A 23,530-nucleotide genomic window follows, 5' to 3' on the forward strand; every position below is an offset into this window, starting at 1 on the left:
TTTTTTTTTTTTTCCCCAAAGAGCTGGGGCCAAGCGGGGCTGGGAGAGGAGGAAGGGGGTGGAGCCTGTGTGATTTGGAGATTCGGCTGATTCAGCAGCAGCCACATCTCCAGATCAGATTTGGCCGAATCAATTTGGGAAAGCGATTCAAATCGCCAAATTGAATCACTGTCCCCTAAATCGGCCAAATCCAAATCTGAAGTGAATACTAGCCACTTCGTGCAGGCCTAATAGTTATAAGATTGCTGACAGTATCAAGGCATTTCCTAGAGAAAATGTCCTTGAAGAGTTACTTTGAAATTGTGTATTTTGATTAATCAATTCTTATCACTTTTCACATGGAAACTTTTTTTCATCCAGAAAATCTTATGAAAGTAAAAATGTTGCGTTCATGAAGTGCTTTGTAAACTTTCTATGAAAGATTGAGCAACAATCATTCTGAAAGAAAGATACAGGTGTGAAGGGAGCCCATTAGGACCCTTGTCTCCAATGGGTTGGAAGGCTAACAGGAAATGTTTGAAAATCACTGGTGTAAAAGTACTTGCAGTCTTAGAATAGTAATTCTAGCCTGTGGTTGCTAGGGGGCAGTATTTACTAAATATTTAAGGTATCCTAGTTCAATAAGTCAATTTGGCATCTTATTTTGAATTCATGTTTGTGAGGCAAATACTTTAAACCAGGTATATACACCTCTTTTCCTTTATCTTCATTTTTCACTTTTCATCTGCTACACTGGAATAATGAAAAGAAATGGCAGAAGTGAACAATGCAATAATGCTTTTATTTTCAATAAATCAGCTGAAGATGAGTAATTATATCCTATTTAGACTTACTTAGGTCCCTTCCTGTTCTAGAAAACGACAAGGAAAACTTTTCCTTCAACTCCTATAATTTTCCTAATGCCTACCTGATACTTTAATGTTATTTAATGTTTTTATACTGGCTTTTAATCAAGTTAAATAAGTGTTTTGTAGCTAGCTCCATGTCTTGGAGATCATATTGTTTTTAACTATTTGACATTCTTCAGTTTATTTGCATTTTTCAGCATGCCGAATCATTTCAAATGTTTTTTCTTGTGTGTGTATTTTCATAGTTTCATAGTTTCTAGGGTCGGAAGGGACCTGAACAGATCATCTAGTCCGACCCCCTGCCATGGCAGGAAAGAGTACTGGGGTCAAACGACCCCAGCAAGGTGTTCATCTAACCTCCTTCAAAAAATGCATCTACAAAATAGATGTAGATACCCATGCTTGCGCATGTGTGTATGATCATGTATAAAGTCTACTCTGCTTAATAGTGTATTTAAAAAAAATCAAACCATAGGCAGATCAGAACTTCTAAGATGATTTACAAACTAGTTTCCCTCTGAAAATTACCTTAGCTAAGAAGGAAACTCAAAGCAAAGAGAAAACTTTCTTCTCCGGTGAATGTGAAGCAGATCCTTTGAATGTGAGTAAATGGTTCCAAAAATGTCAATGCATAAACACTACCAAAGTTCTTACTAACAGTAGTGGGAACCATCAAGCTGTGTATTGAATACCTTACAAAATACACTTATGGACTTTTACTTGTATGGTTATATCATGATAATAGTAATAAAGTTGTTTTTTATTATTGTTTTAACCAGGAGAAATTGAACCTTTTGGGTATAGCTGGTGTCCAGATATTTAAAAAAATACTGACAAGTTCTGTCACCTCAACTTCTTCTATTACTGTTACACAATCTAAATATATATAAAGAGGATTAAATGTGTACTAAATAGAAAAACCACCATGAAAGCAATATTAAGATTGCACATTACTCACTACAAATAAGGACATGAAAAGTAAAAGTGTAACAGCAATATAAAACTGGGCCTTTTATGACCTAAAGTATAATATTAACTTTTAGTTTTAACAAAAAAAGAACACCACAAAAAGTAAACTACATCATGTATGCTGTGTAGATTAAGCTAAATTTAATAATAGAACATCAGCTCCTGCATTCCTGACTTGGACTGACTTTCTATGCAACTCTAACTTTTTATGAGCATAAGGGTTTTTTGCCTTTTAATATTTATAAGTAGTTTGTTCTTAAAATTAAAAAGCCCTTGAAGTGGCATAATGTCTTAGCTGACATAGAGGATGAAAAGTTTTTAAATTCTTTTAATATTTATAGTGACATAAATGCTTACAGTTTATTTGGAAGCCTTCCGAAGACTAAGGCAGAGAGAGTCCTTCAGACAGTGCCGCATATGCATATTCTAGAAGAATTTTCCCAAGCTTTTGCTCTTAATAGAAAAAAATACCCAGAACCTTGGGTACAAGCACTTGAATGCTTAAGGCCCCAAAGAGGGGAGAGCTTATAGTGCTGACGCTGCATCCTGAAGCGGGCCTTATGCACACATCTCAGCATGCTCTTCCAAATCCTTTTGTCTGCCTGGCAACAGATGGCAGCAGTGCATAGGGAAGCCCTGATTGGCTGCCCCAGACTGTCCATAGTCAGCCTGTGTTCCCCTGCTGCAAAATGTGTCGATTGTGAAGGGGACATGTTTTGCTGCCTGCTAGAGCAGCAGAGTCCAGCAAGTGACACACTTGGGGCTCAGACAGTAAAGAAGCTCTTCCTTATGTCCAGCCTGAAACAGGCATGAAGGAGTTTGTAACCACTTGAACTTGTCATCCCCTGGAGTGCTCTGGTGAACAAACGTTCCCCCAGATCCTGGTGAGCACCCCTGTTAAACTTATAGGCAGCCACCAGATCACCCCTGAGCCTGCACTTTTCCAGGCTGAAGAGTCCCATGGCTCTCAGCCTCTCATTATAAGGTCCTGACCTCTGATCATGCGTGTGGCTCTCCTCTGGTTTCAAGCTTCTCTACATCCTTTTTGAACTGTGAAACCCAAAAATTGATGCAATACTCCAGTTGCAGCCTCTCCAGGGCCGAGTACAACGGGAGAATGACATACTGAGATTTGCTTATGAAGCATCTATGGATGCAAGCCAGTGTTTTGGTCGGTTTACTAGCCACAGCATCACATTGAAGGCTCATGTTCATCTTGTGGTCAGTCATGACCCCCAAGTCCCTTTCATCCATAGTGCTAGCCAGCATAGCACTACCAAGCCTATACGCATGCTGCAGGTTTTTCTTTCCAAGGTGGAGAACCTTGCATTTGTCAGTGTTAAACACTAACAGGTTCTCATCCGCCCATTTCCTGAGCCTGTCAGGGTCAGCGTGGATCACCCTCCTGTCCTCAGGTGTGGATGCTTTACCCCAGAATTTGGTGTCGTCGGCAAACTTGGCCAGTCTGCTTCTGATACCAGTGTCCACATCATTAATGAAGATGTTGAATAGTGTTGGCCCAAGGACAGAGCCTTGAGGGACCCCACTGGTCACAGGGCACCACGACGATTGGTTTCTGTCAACCACCACCCTCTGGGTCTGACCACAGAGCCAATTCCCCAGCCAGCGGATCATGGTGAAGCTGAGGCTGCAGTTGGTTGGTTTTGCTAGGAGGTGACCAGATCGAAGGCTTTTTTGAAGTCAAAATATATGACATCAATCTCTTCTCCCTTGTCCAAGTGATAGGTCACCTGGTCGTAAAAGGAAGTAAGATTGGTCAAGCAAGTCCTACCGGCAACAAACCCATGCTGGCTATCCTTCAGGATGCTGCCATCAGCCAGTCTGTTAAGAATGGTTTCTTTGATAATCTTTTCTAAGACCTTCCTTGGTATAGAGGTCAGGCTGATGGGCCTGTAGTTAGCTGGATCCACTTTCCTCCCTTTTTTGAAGATAGGCACCACATTGGCCTTCTTCCAGTCTTTGGGCACTTCACCAGAGTGCCAGGAGTTTTCAAAGATCCGTGCCAGGGGCTGAGCTATGGTGCTTGCCACCTTCTTTAGTACCCTGGGGTATAAACTGTCAGGGCTGACTTGAAGGTGTCCAGCCTCTCAAGGTGTTCCTTCAGACGGTCAGCATTCATGGAGGGTTAAGGGATCACCCTCACCCAGGTGTTCCTGTCCTGTAATGGAGTGCAGAGTAACTATGAAATGACCTTGCTTTATTTATTTATTTATAGCTAATTTAAACATATCGAAGCAAAGACCTTGGCTGGGTATATGTGGACCTGAAAATGATATTATTAATTAATTAATTATTGATAGCAGATCACCTTTCAGCAGCAAACTCCGGATTTGGGTTTGGGTTTTTTTCTTCAAGCTATATTAAAACATTTTGTTACTAAATTCATGCCATGTTAGGCATCTTTCGTGTGATAAAATGTCTGTGGCTCTTAACAAAATGTTTTTGTCCATTCTTTTGCAGCTGTATGCTATTCCTTGGTTTCTCACAATGTTTACACGTGAGTTGGGGTTTTTTTCCTAATTAAATATTAGCTATGTATTTGTATGTTTAACTTCTCTTGTTTTTCATGTACTGTACTCCTTCACTTAAAAGGGAAAACTATGGAATCTCTGCTAGGCTGCTAGCTCATTTTCAGTCATGGTTGGCTGAAGTCCATGGAGACCTAAATCTTCTTCTAGTGAAGACCAGTCATTTTGCTTCTATGCACACGTCTTTTTCAACCATAAGGGGAAAAAAATCTGTGTATAATTTAGATTACTTATACATGTCCCAGACATCCCTTACATGTCTTTTCAACTCCTTTTTTGAACTTCTTCTTAATTAGTCAGTTGAGTCTCTCTGAATTAGTAGGTCACTCCTGATCTGTAGCAGAATCATGGAGTTAGGTGGATTTCAGTCCTGAGCTGCAGCAGTCTCATTCCATAGCTGTAGTATAAAGCTCTTTGTACTGATTCCATGACAACTGGTGCTTCCCTATTCTCTGAAGTAGGTGCCATATTGAATTCAATTAGATTATATTACACAAACTGTATTTACAGTGTATGAAAGAACAGCCCTAATCCAGGAAAAGAAGTCTTCATGTATAGTTTGTCACATTAAAAAAATAAAACAAAACAAAACCAACATTGTGAGGTGAGAGAGAGCAGCTTTGTATGGGTTGGCTTTAAAATCAAATATACCTTAATTGGTTTTACCTTAATTTACTATCGCTCAGATGTATTCTATTGTTGACTGACTTTATGTTGTTTGTTGAACAATATTGCTCTTAATCTTCTTAAATTAAGAGATGATATTGTAACACATTCAAGCATGTCACAACTTTTCCTTTAGCCCCTGGCAAAGTCATATTGTCTTATTTCATGATAGCATTGGTGGTATTAAAAAAAATCCAAAAAACCCCCAAAACTTGCATTCTGATCTTCCCAGAAATATTTTAAGTCCTTTATACTGGTGGAATATCAGAATTAAAGGTGAAATTCTTGTCTGGGGAACAAAGTACTGGTTCTCACTGGTGTCCATTTAAATATTGGTAGTCAAATGAATTACATCATTTATGAGAGAATGGAAGAAGGATGTTTGAAATGATACTTCTGTAGCATAGTCCACAAAAGGAAAATGTTGAAGAACCACTTCATCAGAGCAAACATTTTTGTAGAAGGAGTTGGACTTTGTTCTGTAGGCACAATTGTTTTTTTTCCATAGGCTGTTCTCCCCATTTCTTCTGTTCTATGACTTTACCTAACTGCATGTAATTGATAAAATTATGTTAATGTATTAGTCGGGACAAAGCCGCCTTTAGGTTTTGTGAGCACAGATTGGTATTGATGTTATTTTCCTGAGAGAAAAAGTTTCGAATATTTTAATGGAAGAAAACTCGCATTTCAGAATACTGTCAGCAGAGTAGTATCATACAAATTTGTGGTAGTAGTGTTGGGATTTTTATTACTATAATTCTTTTTTGCTTTTTCAGTTTTTGGTAACATTATATTATGTAATTGCAAGGGGGGAAAAGTAGAAAATAGTCTTTTAAAGTGCATATTTAGTGGCAGAGAATAAAAAAATTAAAGGAAGAATTGAATACATAGATATAAATTTGTATACGAACACAAATGTATGTCTAAACAAGTCTAATCCTGTTTGCTCCCAAATTAAAAAATAATATTCCTTGGGCAGCAATAACATCTGTAAGATGTTTATTTATATTTTCAAACTAGCAATGTTTATTTTAATTAAAATGTTGTTGCTTGTACCATTTTTCAGATGTCTTTCCTTTGCACAAAATTTTTCACCTTTGGGATACCTTACTTCTTGGGAATTCTTCCTTTCCATTCTGCATTGGAGTGGCTATCCTGCAGCAGCTGAGGGACCGGCTTCTGGCTAATGGGTTCAATGAATGCATTCTACTCTTTTCAGACTTGCCAGGTATAGAAGTAATACTTTTTCCCATTTTTCTCAAAAGCAAGGTCCTATTAATTAGTCTCCAGTCCTTTTTTTATGGACTTTTAGCCTGACTGAAGGCAAAAGAAATCTTCCCTTTTCAGCATCTTCATCAGGGTTTGGGTGAGCTTATTATCTGTTCCATGTTTAGTTTGGAGAACTTGGTGGAGTTTAGAATATTTTCAAGTAAGTTTAATGAGTGAAAGAAATTTGAACTATACATGAACATACCAATTTGGAAGGAGTCCAGTGCAGAGCAACAAAAAATGATTAAGGTACTGGGAGGCAAGACTTCTATATCAGGAAAGACTGAAAGAACTAGAGTCATTTAGACTGGAGAAGAGAAGACTAAGGTGGGATTTCATAACAGTCTTCAGGTATCTGAAGTGATTATAGAGAGGATGTAGATGCACTTTTCTCTTTGGCCATAGGTGACAGGAGTAGAAGCAAAATGGCTTCAAGGTGCAGCAGAAAAAAATTTAGGCTGGAGATGAGCAGGAACTTTCTGACTACAGGGTGGTTAGGCATTTGGAACAGGCTACGTTGAGAATTTTTTGGAATATCCATCCTTAGAAGTTCTCGAGAGCAGATTGGCCAAACATTTGGATGGAATGGTTTAGTTAAAGATGATCCTGCCTTGACCAGTCCTGCCTGGACTAGATGACCCCATGAAGGACCTTCCAGGCCTACTTTTATATGATCCTGTTCACTTAGTTCTGCTTTGACTACTGTTACACTGGTTCTTCAATTTCATGTCTTCTCTTTTCCTAACACACTTTTAGCTGCAGAAGCAAAATTACAAAATGCCTATTAAAAGCCAATAAAAATAATTTTGTCAAAGCAATCTGCCCTTGAAATTACAAGATTTTGAAAGCATTTGCATGCTAACATGCAGGAAGTTCCTTTACTGTTGGTGGGAAACTCTGTTCTACCCTCCTGTTTGGTGGGATATGACAAGCCTTCTGGACAGACTGTTCTTCCTAAAACATAAAAATCCAGCATTGAACTGGCTTTTATTTATGAGCAAAAACTTGTTCTAAGTGGAAACTAGAACACATTTCCTTCACTTTCTAGTTTTGCAAAATGCCACTCATAGGAGTGTTCAGCAAGTTACTGAAAATTCAATGTCTGCAGTGTTTATGAATACTTTTCCTAGTTCCATTTTTTTCATACTTCCTTCAGTATTCATGCCATATTTTCACAAGTCTTCCTTTACTATTATCCTTCAACCTGCTTTCAAATATGCAGCTAGCATTGTATTTTCCAGTTTACTGAATTATATAACTAATAGTATTACAGTTTCCTTTGCATGCTTGCTCATTTCCAGTGTCTGTCTTAAAGTTTTAAAGGATAGTCTCTGGAATTCTGAGAGGAGTCATTCACTATAAAGGTTTTTCTTTCCTCTTCTGCAACTACTGGGTAAATAACTACAACCAAGTTCATTAATTTTTAATTATTCCTTGCCAAAAGGCATTTCCCCTAATGTCTTTTCCTAAGTGATTCTAAATTGCACATGCCAATTAATCGTAAGCCAACTACTTTATTTTATGAGCATATGAGTACTGTACGTCATAGTGTGGTTGTGTTATGTATAAGAGCATATTAGTTCCCATAGTACCACAGACCTTTAATGCTCGTAAGTTTTTTATGATAGCTGTTTTAGAATTATCTAATATCATAAAGAATTTTGACGATTAGTGTATACACAATGAAGTATTATCTAATTTGATATATTTTAACCTAACATTTAGTAGTAGGTATGATCTGTTTCCAGAAACTGTATTCACACATCACTTTCAAGATTTTGCTGATCTTAAAATAGAATGGTATAGGAAGAATACTGTCCACCACACAATGAGCCAGATGTGTGCTAATTTTACATACTTCAAGGTGTGCTTTCGCTTAAATTCAATGAAATGTAGTTTCACCAGCCTAGAATACTGAATGCGAGTCTATATGAAAAACTGAGTGTACTTTTGATGGTTGAAAATGCTGTCTAGAATCGTAACAAGGATATACCTCCATTAATAAAAACTATTTTAGAAAATCCATCATGCTTTAAAAGTATCTGAGAAATATCAGAAGCCTGCTTCACCACTCTTTCTTGTGCACAGCCTTAAGCGTAGGGGACTGGTAGGGAGGCACGATGCGGGGGGCATTTCCTCCCCCCCGAGATTGGCCACCACTGGCTTCCGCAGGCAGTCACCACTCACCAACCCCACCACATCTCGCTGATGCCACTGGCTTCTGCGGGCAGTCACTGCTTGCCATGCCACCACTGACTTCTGTGAGCAGTCACTGCTTGCTACCACTAGCAGCTTCTGCAGGCAGTTGCCGCTCACCACTCTGCCACCTATGCTGCTAGCCACAAACTGTGCCCCCCTAGTCTCAGGAGGCATTAATCACCCATGGTCTTAAGCCATAAAAAGGTATTCATTTCTAGGAGTAGAAATTTTCCGCCACTAGAAATGTTTCCAGCAGAGGGAACAGTACAGGTGTTCAGCTTCAAACAACCCTCTCTCCCCTGATTCTTATGATCCTGGTCTGGGGAAAGCATAAGGAGCAGTGGCTGCTCCAGCCCCCTAGAGCAATGGGGCAAAGCAGACTGGGGACTCTGATATGAGGAGCAGCTGGGGAGCAGCAAGTGTTTCCCCCTCCCCTCCTGATTTATGGAGCAGCTGCTTCCATGCCTTCTCCAGACCATGGTGATCCTAGTCTGGGTGAGGAATGGGAGCTTTCCCCACCACTCAACTCTTCCTGATCCAAGAAGAATCACGCATTCTGGAAGTGTATAGGCATTTCTTCTCCCAGGAGCAACTTCTACCAGGCTGGAAACAAGTAATTTTTAACCACCATTTTTTTTTTTTTGTTCCAGAAGGAACTGTGTGGATGCCTGTGTGCTTGTGATTTCTACTGGGAGAACTGTGATTCTTCTGGTAGAAATGTAAAGCCCATATGTGGCCTTAGTGAACCTCTTTAATGAAAGTGTGTGTCGGTGTAAAATGGAGAAGGAAAGATAACTTTAGCTTCAGCCATCTCTGCTCCTATTTGGTTTTGCCTCGAGCTACATTTGAGTCTGTTCATATTTAACTGTCTGCCAGTGATTATGGGAATAAAAGTTAATTATGAAATAACTTCAGTAAATTCTGTGTCATATAATGCCATGCTTATTAAGTGTTTTATGATTGATTTTTGCTAATGGTACTGTGGGAAACAAATTGCAGTAGCATGATATCTTCAAAAGAACCTTTTTTTAAAATGTAGATAAAAGTAACAAATAAATATTATCTAGTTCTTTTAGTACCATCAAAAATATTGTACATAATTGTGAATTTAATGTTATGAAGTTAATACAATACACAGTATAGATTGGCTTTTGAGAGGGGGAAATATTAGAAATGGAAAGTTGATCAACAAAATTTGGAAGTAAATATACTACCTGTCCAGCAAAAAATCCATCTTTGCATACAATTATCCTGGCTTTGGTTGAGTCTTTCCTAAGTAAAATATTAGTATTTGGGTTTTTTAAGGGTTTACCTTGCATGCTTTTAGTCACCTGTGTCCCCCTTATACAAGGTTTTCATTATTTTTATTTATATCTTACAACATCTCTGAAAATTTCCTGAGACTAATTCATAGGCAAATTCTACCTGAAACTGGGTCACTTTGAGAAAAAGATTAAATTGTTCAAAAGATCCACATCAATTTCAGTCTAAAATCAATTGTCGCTCAGCTTCCTGAAACTTCTGTGGTTTTAAGCTTTCTGCACTCCTGAATGGCTTATCTCAGGGTACCAATAAAAGTGACCTTGCTTCCCAGTCTGATAAAATGATTCCAGTGTTGATCAAAATTTTCAGGTTAGTGTTGTCACATCTGTTTTGTTCCCAATAAAGCATGCTGAGTCATCAAAACCTATAACTTCATAACAAAAAGCCATTTTTTTCCAAATGCACTTGTACATTGTACAGTTTACTCTTTGGGAAAGTTAATGGTGCCAGTAAAAAGTGGCGTAGAGGTAATGTCATCATAATATTTTAAATTAATCCTAAGCCCCTTTACAGTGACAGTGACTGACTTTCTCAAGATTTTGGTTGTATCTTTTGATATAGTAGGTAATACTTAACATTTCCTGGCAGTTCTATTTATGGATGAACTTCAGTGTTTTACTAAGAATAATTTTGAAAGCAGAATATTCATCCAGTCATTCTATACAAATTCTGGCCATGTGGCATCAAGGTAAAACTAACCTTTCTCATCCTGTCGAGGAAATGACCTTTATTTAAAATTCTCTTTACCTCTGATAGCCTGTCCTTACTGTACACCAAAAATAAACTTCCTTGTTTCCCTACAATGGCAGAGGTTTTCACCTTTGTCTAGCAATATATTGTAATGTAAAATAATATATGATGGCTATAATGTATTGGCTGTGTGTGGGAGATCCCATTTTATGATGTTTACAAAGTCTAAAAATGTCAAACGTCTTTTCCTCTTGAGATTTATGGTCTCAGCTGCTTAGCTGCATCAGGGAGTAGGCTTATTGGAAAGAAGCTACATCCAGTAGTTGGTTAAAATACTAATAAAATGCTTACCCTCAAAGCCAGGGGTGTCACTCACCCATTCCCCTGGAAAGGATCTTCACCCCATAGGTCCTTATGCCTGGATGTAGTGGCAGGAGGGTGAGCAATGTTAGGGAGCTGCAGGGGTTAATCACTTGTCCCCCCCACCTGGGGAATTTCCAGCCCCTTTGAGCCCTGCAGGCCATATGTTTAACATCCCTGCCTAAGCTGTAGTACTGGTAAGATAAATTATCCTAATTCAAACTTCTGAACCAGAAAAAAGTTTAAATTTCTGTCCCAAACTATCCTCTTTCCAGTTGCCATAACTGTAAGTACCAATTTCCTCAGCCCAACTGTGGGAAGGCAATTGAGAATCGCATACCAGGAAGATAGGAATACAGAAGTATTTTATAGTTGCAGGTTAGCTCTGATTTCTTCCACATTCCCTGCTACACAGAATCTGTGTTGTTGAATTTGTTGTGAAATAAGCTTGGAGGTATGGAGCAGCTATTGTTTGGAAATGTAACTTGCATAAATCCCACTTCAGGGTTTGATTGTCTCTTTGGTTTTTTTTAAGAGAAACTTTCTTTACAAATATTAAGTTTCTGTTTTATAATAGAACCGCCAGAAAATATCAAGTATTACCTACTATATCAAAAGATACAACCAAAATCTTGAGAGAGTCAATCACTGTCACTGTAAAGGGGCTTGGGATCAATTTAAAGTATTATGACATTACCTTTACTCCACTTTTTACTGGCATCATTAACTTTCCCTAAGAGTAAACTGCACAATGTACAAATGCACTTGGAAAAAATTGGCTTTTTGTTATGAAGTTATAGATTCTGATGACTCAGTATGTTTTAATGGGAACAAAACAAATGTGACAACACTAGCCTGAAAATTTTGATAACGATTGTATTGGAAGGATATCATATTCCCTCAAATGCTAAAAATAAAAAGTTCAAAAATAAAATCGCATTCATTCTATGAATGACTGACTGCTTCTTCCCAGGTCTGTAAGTATTCAGCTCTGTCACCTGTCAAGTAGTAGTGTATATCACCCTACCTATATAATATACATAGTAAAACTACTAAGTTGCCAAAGCATGCAGAGAGCCTTATTGTGTAGTATCACTTTCACTTAAAGATCGGAACCCTGAGTCTGATAGTGTATACAGTAAGCCAGTCTGAACACAGACCTTTACTAATATCCCAGTGTGTGTTTTAAAACAAGAAATATAAAAATGACTTGCATGCAAGTGCTTGGCCTCATTTTGTTTGGTAGCGAAAGGTAGCTTCAACTAATTTGATTTATATTTGATATTATTCATAGCATTTTATTATATAAATGCTTTTTTGAGCACTCATTCCTCAGAGAATTTTTCTTATGGCAAATAGGTAGCACCCTAAGAACTCACTGTTTATCCATCCCTATTTCCTCTGCTTGTAAATTAGCTGTGCTCTTGTCTAGCATTGTTGGGAGACCTGTCTTCTGTATTGGGGGTGCTCAACCCACAACCCATGGGCCAGATCCAGCCATCACGGGTTCCCAGAGGTCTGAAAACTTGGCAGTGGGCAAGTGATAGCAGTAGCTGTTGGTCACCTGCTACCAAATCTCCAGATTTGTGGGAAGCCCTGAAGGCCAGATAGCACACTAGAGATAGCTCAGGGACAAATCTAGGGACACAGGGGCTGCCAGAAGGTAGTATGGGCCCCAATTCTGCAGCTTGGGGCCCTGGGAGGCAGCACAGGGTCCAATCCAGCCCACAGACTGACCCCGAGCCATTCATCTGGCCCATGCTAGTGAAAAGTTGAACACCACTGTTCTATACATTTCTGATAACACTTGAGTTTATCTAGATTTCTTTCTCCAACTCTGTGCCTGTAATTACAGTAAATGCACAAACTAGGTATGAGTGTGCTACAGAAAGTGGGCTGCTTTATTTTTTAGAGCATGTCAGTCACTGCATACTTAATAAGACTTGTAATCAACATTATTCCCATTTTGAAGGAGCAGTAACTCTATTTGATAGACTCTTCAAATGCTTTGGTAATCTGCTTTAGTGTATCAGTAACTTTTTTGTACATTAGAAATTTATTTAGTTGGAAGTTTCTGAAAAGGAAATAGGTAGCAGCAGAAAAGAATGATCTGTAATGAATTTTTCAGTTCCTAATGACTAGCTTAGTATATGACTTCTTGCAGTACTATGGATCTTAATGGGTGAACATAGTTAAAGGGACGCTGACTAAACTGGTACAGTATTAATTTAGTTTGTTTATGAACATGCTAATGCATTTTAAGTTATCTATGCTGCTTTCTAATTTAATTTTTGTTTTTGCAAATATCATGAAAATATGAGTCCTTTTCTGTTAGTGTTATTTAGTGTTTAAAAGGTTCTCAAATTCATTTGAATAATGTAGGCATCAGAAAAACATTTAAGAACATTTATCAAAAGCAAAAACCAAAAATCAAGACCAAGTGTTCAGCTGCAATCACTTTGCTATATAATTTGAGATTTAGTGAGGTTCTTTCTACAGATGTAATGATGTGTGCTTGAAGGAGGGGTGGGGAGGAGGGAAGAGATGTTCCTCAGCAAGGGAAAGGGACAAGGCCAAAAACTACAAGAGCAGGAGATTATCAAAGGCACAAGCAGACATTAGGCACCCATTCCTGTTGCTTGTATGCCACAGGATACCAAACTTCCATTTGTGCCTTTTTGAGAATCTAACTAATGACAATTAAAGTTTTAATATGAGGCCATGAAAATGCTGAAGTAGTTGCTGGAGCTCTAGTTCATATCAGTATATATTATCAATGTTTTCTATTGTCAATGATCTGTTGTTCAGATGTTGGAACATTGAAGTTCATAGTGAATCCCATTTTAAGTGAGTAGCTGAAAAATCTTGACCACTTTTCTTTTTACTACTATCACTTTTTGAAAATCTGTCTTTAAAAAAATCATGTCTATATATTTAAAGAGCTGTGAAGCAGGAATACACATCTTTTAAAATGAACTGTCATCACAACCCAAGCTAAATGGAGTCACAGCAGGTATTTCTCTTATAACATGACCAAGTTCAAGACCTCTATCCCTTACACAAAATGACTTGGCAAGGTGTAAGTTAGACCTATTATCCTGTACCAAATTACTTTATATTTGTGAAGGAGAAAATAATATTTTGTACTCATTTTATATTATTGAAAAATGATATTGTTTATTTTCTTTGCCTTATGAAGTTCAAATGCTGCATTCTTTATTCTTCTATTCTAGGAAAGAGATACCAGACTAGTATTTGTGCAAATATGTTCATCCCAAAATACACTGCCCCTCCCCCCATCCTTGTTTTGCTTTTGATGGCTCTGTTGAGATGCAAGTGGCAGGTGTATTTATAAAGCAGCTCATGAAGATTTATCAGTAGTAAAAATGGTATTTGTGAAACAGAAGTCATGCAGAGCTGCCAATAATTTTTTTTTCTATGGCTTGCTGCCAAGTATGGGATGGGGAATTAGCTTTGGTATAGCCACAGAGCGATCTGTTGGTGTATACCTGCTCATCCAGAGTGCTCTGCAGTGTCAAAGCCTGCAAGATTGATGTTGTTTTACCTGAAGCTTGGAATCTTTTAATTATTTACATTTTTCCACATGTAGCTATGTGATCATGCCTCTCTATTTATAGCTTCCACCTTTGTAAAACTAAAAAGGGGGAAAGGTAAGGCACTAAAGAAATAACTTTCCTTGTAATCAGGGGGAAGGGCTTTTGTGTGAGATTTCACTGGCAAAAGAAAATAGTGGGATAGTTGTCTAAAAAGTAGAACCAATTTATAATTGGTAGGTGGACAGCAAATAAGGAAAAATTGTATTTTATTGCTATAGCCTTTCTTGTACATATGCTACCTCAAAATCAGCTCTTCTTGAGCTGCTCACATCTTTCCCATTTACTAGCTATATGGGTTTTTTTTAAGCAAAAGAAAATGTGAATGAAATTCAAATGTGTCGCTTTGTTTTTCCAAGGTGAAAGTGCATAAAAACATAGTGGCCAACACAGTCTGTTTAGTGAGAGCTGTCAAAAAGCTGACAGTTGTAAGTTTGGGTAGAGCCTAGACACAATTCTTGTTATGTTTCCATTGGCTTGTTTTGTCACAAAGTAGTTTGGTTACTTTGCCAAGAAGAAAAGTATTTGTATTTTCCTGCTTTGACTGGCTCATTAACATTGTAAGAGTGTTGCATGGCTTTTTTTTTTTCTTCCAACTGATGGAAGTGTGAAAGAGCACAGTTCTTTTCCTTTTGTAATAATAAAGTTTTTTGCTAGTGGAGCTGGTCCCTAATGTGTTCATTATTTATATCTTTAGCGCACTGAATATTTTTGCATAAAACGTAAGATTTTTTTTCCATCAGTGAGCTTTTTAGCACTGTACTTGGGAATCATCAAGAAGATAGGATCCAAAGTGGTCTGTGAGATGGTTTCAATTCACCTTCATCTTTCAACAGAAAGATGAATAAATGACAGGAAGATTATTAATAGAGTGGAGTAAAATGAAATTAACAAAATTGTCAGTGTTTTGCATCACAAAGTGAAATTTACTCAGATAACTTCATCCTTGCAGCTGTAACCAAATAATGAAATTCATGCAATTTCTGCGTAATGTGATTTAATACATGTTTTGAATGTGCTCAAAGCAGAGAATTTCCGAATAGAAAAGGAATCAAAAGTAAACTGAATAGAAACCCCCTTGGCTCAGCAAGGGCATTCAGCAATGCCTGAGTACCAAAAGGGGGCGTACAACCGGTGGAAGGGAGGAGCTATCACCAAGGAGGAGTACTCCTCCTTGGCCCATGAGTGTAGGAGGGCTATTAGGAAGGCCAAGGCAGAGATGGAACCCAGGCTAGCATCCAGGATTCAGGACAACAAAAAGTCCTTTTTCAAGTACATTGGAAGCAAGAAGGGACCACATCCAGGCAGACCTGGATAGTTTAGAGAAGTGGGCAGACCTGAACAAGATACGGTTCAACAAGGACAAGTGCAGAGTGCTGCACCTGAGGGAGGGAACCAGCATTATGGTTATAGGTTAGGGCCTGACCCTCTCAGCAGCACAAAGGCAGAGAGGGATCTTAGAATCTTGATTGACTCCAGGATGAATATGAGTCGCCAATGTGACGAAGCAATAGGCAGAGCCAACCGCACCCTGTTATGCATCAACAGGGGCATCACTAACAGATCCAGAGAGGTCTTGCTCCCCCTGTATGCGGCACTGGTCAGGGTACAGCTGGAGTACTGTGTCCAGTTCTGGGCGCCGCACTTCAAGAAGGACGTGGAGAACTTGGTGAGGGTCCAGAGGAGGGCCACACATATGGTTGGGGTCCTCTGTGGCCAGCCCTATGAGGAGAGGCTGAGGGACCTGAATCTCTTCAGTCTCTGCAAGAGGAGACTGAGGGGGGATCTTGTGGCTGCTTACAACCTTATCAGGGGCCAGCAGCAGGGACTTGGGACAAGTCTGTTCACCAGGGCCCCCCTTGGAGTCACCAAGTGAACTGAGGCTGTCTAGTCACCCGACTCCCATTTTGCATCTTGCACAAACAGGTTCAGCGGTTTCCCAGTTGAATGCAGATTTGAGGATCACACGTTTAAATTGGTCTTGGCTATATTATAAAGTGCTGCAGATGAAAGTGTCAATCAAGGGTGACTGCTTATAACCAAGAAACACCATACAAAAGTATGCAGTTGTTCATTATTTCAGTGTTTTTGTAGGCCATTCATTTGTTTTACTGCAAATTAAAATCCCAGTTGGTGCTATTTAATTTTAATTTAATTTTCATTTTAGCAATTATACATGGAGGTTTGATAGCTTTTGAAAGCTAGAGAAGTAATTGTTGGATTTGTGGGTCATTCTAATTGGATGCCAAACAAATCAAATGCTCAAAAGCCAATATATGCATAGAACGTTATGCAGTGTTATTAGTATGCTTAGGTGTACTCTTCAGTTGCAGTGTTCTATGTTGTGTCCTTTTAATATAAAAAGGCCAAGGAACTAGTTGCTGATGCAGTGGCAAAATGTTGGAATGAACAATTGAATTTAAAATTAATAATGTACATCTAGCTGCAGCTCATGCTGTATGAAACAATTGATTCTTATTTGGTTTTTCTCTGCTGTACACAAATATGTATATGCATTTCACAGCCTTGTATGATGCACGTATGGAACATATCCCAGAAGAAAAATAATATGTATATGAAGGTGACTTTGTTTGAAATTCAGGGCTTCCTCAGTTATTGCATTGCAAAATTTTGATTGTAACTAGTATAATAATAGTTTTAGCAAACAACTTCAGTAATCACTTACCATATTTATTCAATTCTAGGACAAGGGGTTTCCTCCCATTTAACATGCAGGAAAATGCTCCTCATCTTAGAATCAAGTACAAGGGTGGTGGGGGTAGGGCAAGTTGCTTGACCTCTCCACAACACCTGCCCCCTATTGCCGCCTCCTGTGTAGCAGTGGGGGGATGAATTGAATTAAAGACAGTCCTCCAAGAATTAGATTATCTACATGGAAGATTATAACATGTATAACTATTCCATATACAGAATCTAATTGTTGGGGCTCATCTTAGATATGAGTAAATACAGTAGATTAGAAAGGATCAGAAATAAACCTGTTTCTTAGAAATCCATTCTGTTAAAAATAACATTGGAACATATAAAGAAGAAATGGTTCTCTGTTTAGCTACTGTTAAAGTAGATATGATTTTTTTTTTTTAAACCAATGATTTTAACTATGAACCTACATATGAAATGCTACAAAATTTGTTCAAACATGAAGGAAACACATTTCATTACTTCTGAGATAAGCCAATTATGCAACAAACTTTGAAGCATGGATAAAATATACAGTGACATGATGATTTATCCTTAGAGTTACTGAATGTCTCTGTGGCCCCGGCCGTGTCACTTAACAGGATAATGGGATCTGATCTCAACCTAACAATCGTACCTCCTGCTGTGCCACGTGTGCACAGCAAGAAGTATACTTGTTGGGATTAGGGATCAGATCCCAGTTGTCCCAATATAGGGGGAGTTCAGGATCATAATCCTGAGCACCCCCTGCACCAGCAAGTTGAAAGATGGGTACTTGTAGTTCCAGCCAATCTGGTAATCACCTTATTGTCAGCAGGCCCCCAGGACCCTACTGGGTACTTGAAATAGTCCTAGGGCAGCCTGGGGCAGGCTGGCAATCAGTTGATTGTCAAGGCTGGAGCCAACAATCTATTGACTGTCCCCAGCCACAGATCTCACTGGTTCAAGTCCTCAGTGCAGTGTGAGGGCCAGAGCTGATAATCAGCTGATTGGTGACCTCAGTTGAGACCATTCCAGGTCCAGTTCCACAATGGGACTGTCCAAGCTGGGCTGACAGTCAGCTGATTTGTCAAAGCCCTGTGCCTGGCAGCTCTGGTTAGGCTTCCCAGCTCCCCAACTGTCTGTGCTCTACACCGTGAATTGGTGCCTGCACCTGAGGAGTGGGAAGCTCCCAGCTCCCCAAGTACCACTTCTGTGTATGCCCTGGCAGCATAAAGCAGGCTTGTAGCTAGAGCTCTCAGGTCCACATTTACTTTTTAAAGGTCTGAGGTGCAGTGAGTCCAAGTTTGGGGAGACATTCCTTATTGTTGGGCTTGCAACTCCTCCCTCTTCTCCCCTCCCCCCACCCCCGACATGCATCCACCTCCAGAGATTAGATGGGAGCACTGGGTCCAGGACCTAATGGTGCCTTCAGGTTGATTCCAATGATCAGGTAGGGGGTGCTGGTGTCCCAGTCCCTGACCTGTGCCAGTTTCCAATACAGCTGAGCATCGGGGTCTGTCATGGGTCAGCCTTGACCTGCCACATGTTCAACTTGAGGCATGATACAAATGAGCCACAAAGATGTTACATGTTGTAACTAGTTTTCTCTATTATCACACCATAAATAGGCTTTCATGTGTGGCTAGGTTACGATTTGTCACAATTCACACCTTAATCATGCTTTAAATGTAACGTGTGCCAAGGCCTTATCGCTCTCCTACCCTCTTCCCCTCTCTGAAAGACTGTTCTCCTGGTAGAAACACAAGTGTACAGATGCTCAGGCTTTTTCTCCTGGAACAAAAATGACCAATCTGGGGAAAAAAATAATGTGTCAAAAACCAGGGTTAAATTACTCCTGGGCAAGTTTATTCTGGGAGACTGAACATCTCCCCCAGCTTAAGTCCTCCTGGGAGGAAGGCTTCTTTGCCTTCCTGAGACTGTTTGTTTTATTGTGGATGTTTGGATGTTTTGTTTTGGGTTTTCTATTTTTTCCATGAGTTAGAGCGCTTTCCCAAATTCATGTTTGCAGCCAGCAGAACTACAAGTGACAGTGAAAGTTTTAAATGAGACTATTTTATCTTTATCACCTTCCCCTCCCTCATGGCCCCTAATTTAATCCAAAGGGAAATCTATGAAACTACTCCAAATAGCAAGGTTGGAGAAAGACCACCATACTTTCAGCTCATCTTGCTGTCACTTTCCACCCAGATGTAAAATTCTTTGTCCACATGAGTACATCTGAAGTAGACTTCATTTGAGGGTCATTTTAGAATCTATTTGGGAATTCAGTTTTGTGGTTGACTTGATTCTGTGACTAGCTAATGTCCTATACCAGTACAGTGTACTCCTGTGTTGCTACCTTAGGAGAAAAGCCAGTAGTATTTTCTTCAAGGAATTATTAGTCCTTCCTCCTTCCCCCCCACAGTAATTCAGAACTAAGCATTCTGTGTGCAGCTAGAAATCTGAGGGGAGGAAATATCTCATTTACCTACTAGCCAGGTGGAGAGGTCTTTAAAAACTAATAAAATGCAATCCATCCACCAAGCAAAACAAATAGGTACACAATATGTTCTTGTGCTCAAGTGGACTTAGAAAAATATATTTTTCCCTGAAATCCTCTTAAGCATTATAGCATTAATAGGTAAAGAAATTTCAGACAAATGTGAGTTTTGGAGTCCCCTTTATCCGTAACCTTTAGTGCTTTTCGTATGGCATATGAAAAGATCTTTTGGCTCTTTTCTCTTACAGAAGAGGTTACAAAGTCAAACCATTTTACCTGTTCAGCTCCCTTCCTTGCAGTGGCCTACTTCCCCACTTAAACAATAGCTGGGTATAGGGTAGTGGCAGGACAGTAATGGAATATTTGTGATAAAGAGAAAGCCCTTAACTTTGGCTGTTTTCCAAAATGCAGATGCAGTTTATCTTTTTCCCTCGACAATTTTCTCTTGACGTCTGGTCCTCTTCCCAAAGGAAACCCCTCTGGAGTGGATTAGAATGATGCACAAAGACCTATTCTGTATAATTTTTTTCATTAAATACATTCCATTTAAAAGGCTTGGCTTCAGTAACCATTTGTTTGTCTTGCTTTTTCTATGAATGGCCTTTGCAGATTTGTGTTCAGGCTTTTGCTGGGGGGGAAAATGTTCCCCATATTGTTGTCCGAGGCATGGTCCCTTAAACTGTCACTTTGTATTTTGGTATGCATCTGAAGTGAAGACAGTTGAAGATTTAGCATGGTCTGTGTATACTGCTGTATCTCCTATTTTCCATACAGTCAGTGTAGCATTACGGCTCTCAGTTATTTTTGACAAGGCTTTTAAGAATGCAGTTTGTGAATATATATCTTATTGATACACAGTTTTCAGTTAAAGCAACATTGCTGCAACTTCTTGACCTTTATCAAGCTACAGGGATTAATGATTGGCTTCATGTTAAAAAATATTGCAGCCTAGTTGCCAATGTTTACTTGAGACTGATTCTCAGTCAGGGTGCCATGGCACCCTGGGTGCCTTCAGATCTTTTCAGTGGTGTTGCAGAGTGCCACACAATGTTAATACTATTGGTTTACAAACATGATTCACAAAATAAACCCAGAGATTTTAAATGGAAATCCATAGCTGTGGTCCTTCTGAATTCTTTGCAACCGGGGAGGGGCGGGGGGGGAGGAAAGTATGAAAATTAAGTGCTGGCATTTTTCCATGGGGTATCTGTGGCAGGTTGGTGCCTGTCACTTTAAGGGCTGAGCCAGGCAGCCAGCAGGTGGTTGATTGTGGCAGCCTTTTTAGATCCTTGGCTGCCTATATAAGCAGAGCAGTTCGCTGCTGGCAGGCCAGGCAGTAACATTGCCTGGCTGCTAAGCTGAATGCAACATCCTGGAGGTAAGAACAAGAGCTGTAGGGTATGGTTTGGAGGCTTCTGGTCCTGGGCATGACCTAAAACTGCACCCTGCTGGGAATGTGGGTGGCCTAGTGGGGCTCTCAATGGTGCAGGAGCCTGCAGGAAATGCCAGGCCAGTTACCACCCCGGTGAAAGGCGAGTAGGGGCGCCTTAACCCCAGCCCTCACCTTTGGGTGAGCTATTTATACCATCAGAGCAGGAAAGGCCAGGTAAGCTTCAGGAAGTGCCGGAACCTGCTGGGGGAGTAACACTGTGGGGCTAGGCATGCTTGAAGAAGCACCTGAGCCAGGAATGGGGGATCCAGGCAGGAGGTGTAGACCCAACCAAGGGACTCAACTAGTCAATGCTGGGGCCAGGACCCACTGCAAGGGACCCCCATATTGAGCAAAGAAGCTCGAGGTCCCAACTGGCCTGAGATGGGGCCAGGGCTTATACAGAAGCCAAAGGTCTCATGGAAGAGGCCACAGCTAATGGGCCAAGGGGAGTTGAGTTGACTGCCTGAGATGCCATCTGCAAGGCTTGGGCCACAGTGTAGAGATGGAATGGAGTCGTGGATAGCCTCTCCCCCCCCCAGTATCCGGGTATATAATGGGCAGCCTCATGCCTAATTAACACCTCAATTGTGTTCCATCAAGGCATGGCAGGCGAGACAGGTGGGGAAACTAGCCCTATGGCTAGTCAGGGACCCCCCACTTTGCCATAGTACCTCAGGTCTGTCCGGGGGTTCCTCAAATCTAAAAAGGTTGAGAACCCCTGAGTTTAATGAATTTGCTAAACAAATCTTTTAACTTCCAGGAAGTAAATATATTGACTAGGCTTGCTTAATCTTGCACAAAAGCCTTTAGCAACTTTCCCTTTTAGAGAAGGACATAATGGAAAGAGAGTTTAAGGATGTTGTTTTTTTAATCTCGCTCCAGAAATATGAAGGCTAAGTTGACCTATGAAAGGTTCTTACATCCTGATCCAACAGAAAAGCCATACATCCTTTTTCCTTATCAGAGAGTGCCGTAAATACGTTTTCTTATTTCTGTGATAATATGCACTAAAGATATGTGGCATAAAATCCAGCAGTGTCCATATCAGCCATTTGTCACACTGCGGCATCTGTTCCCACTTGAGAGAGATTGCATTGATAGAAGAGAGGTGGTTACAGAAATGATAATTCATTATGGAAAGGACATACAGCAAAATACAGTGAGCAGGGAAACCAGGTTCAGAAAAACAAGGAAAACCTTTTTGTGGACTTAATATTGATTTATTGTAGTAAAAGCCAGAGTGAGAATGACCCTTGACATTGTTAGCAGTATGCAGAAGGTGAACTCTTTTAACAACCAAATTATTTTTATAAAGAAAAATCCAGTGATTTTTAGGAAACAAAGTCTTAATGTAGACCATTTATATAAATATTCTGTACAATGGAATTGTTTTAGGTAGGAGTTGCTGCTTGATTGTTCAGTACACAGAAGTAGGGGAGACCATCTCTTGTTTAGTGATTGATTGCAGGAGGCATCTCTGTTTTGGACAGAGGATATGAGATATGGTGAAATGTAGCTGCTTGGCATCTTCAGAAAAACAGACTTGTTTTAAGGTGTTTTATGTTGGATATTTGAAATTTTTAAGCCAGGTTTTAATATTTATATGTAGGGTTAACATTAATTTTGCTGGATCCTGTCATGATTAAAGGGCTCCATGTTGTGCCAGCAGGTTTTTTGTTTTATTTCATTAAATGCTTTCCAGCAATCTTTCAGAAGGACATGCATTTTGTACTAGAAGCACAGGCCTATAAAAACATTTGGGGCACTATTTGCAAATAACATGCATGTTTTTTCTCCACCCTTCTTGGGCAAGCCTCTTCTCTTCTTGAAGTGTATGAGATCCTTGAAATGTACAACAGGTCTTCTGTCAGGAGGCCTTGGTTCTTTTAAATTTTAACATGCCACATGATGGTTAGATCCAAGCAATTTGGCTTCCTTAGGAAATGTTCTGTATCTGCTTGTCTTACGATCCAGAACATAGTTGCTGTTATGTTTCAGATCTTTGGACTACAAGTAAATTATCTTCCTCATACAGTGACTGCTATCTTTTCAAAATGTGTGTTTTGTTTTGTTTTTTGGTAAAGCAGAATATTACTGAGAAGTGAGGTTTAGCTGTCTCCTGGTTCTCAAAGATCGTCTTCCCCATACCATGATGAGTAGTATTAAAATGGGAGCTTTGTATCAGAGGAAGGAAGAAGTAAAGACATTCGAAAATTTTAAGCATATGAAAGTGAGTGGGTAGGGGTGGGGTGCTTATCTATAAAGGCAAATAAATGCAAAGTAGAGAAAAACAGTGTTTCAATTGATACTTCAGACCTAACCTTTACATATCAGCTCTTTATGAATTACTTTCACAAAAGCATTATGTTGTTGTATTAGAAACATTTTAAAATTTATACTGTACAAAAATTGATAATAGCAATGATTTT

General features: G+C 39.5%; 1 protein-coding gene across 5 annotated transcripts in view; it reads left to right on the forward strand.

The window, feature by feature from the left end:
* The window catches only part of TBCK (TBC1 domain containing kinase), a 177,069-nt gene that overhangs the window by 86,658 nt on the left and 66,881 nt on the right, over positions 1-23,530 (forward strand). For 4 of the 5 annotated variants that reach the window (XM_019534143.1, XM_019534144.1, XM_019534140.1 and 1 more), the window contains exons 21-22: positions 4,299-4,335; positions 6,099-6,260. In XM_019534143.1, the coding sequence (XP_019389688.1) occupies positions 4,299-4,335; positions 6,099-6,260 (199 nt within the window). Of the gene's footprint in view, positions 1-4,298; positions 4,336-6,098; positions 6,261-6,706; positions 6,928-23,530 lie in introns of those variants that run through there. The other variant, XM_019534145.1, reaches the window with a different exon arrangement.

Source organism: Crocodylus porosus, unplaced genomic scaffold (assembly GCF_001723895.1).
Source record: "Crocodylus porosus isolate Cpor-Errol unplaced genomic scaffold, CroPor_comp1, whole genome shotgun sequence".
Lineage (NCBI taxonomy): Eukaryota > Metazoa > Chordata > Crocodylia > Crocodylidae > Crocodylus > Crocodylus porosus.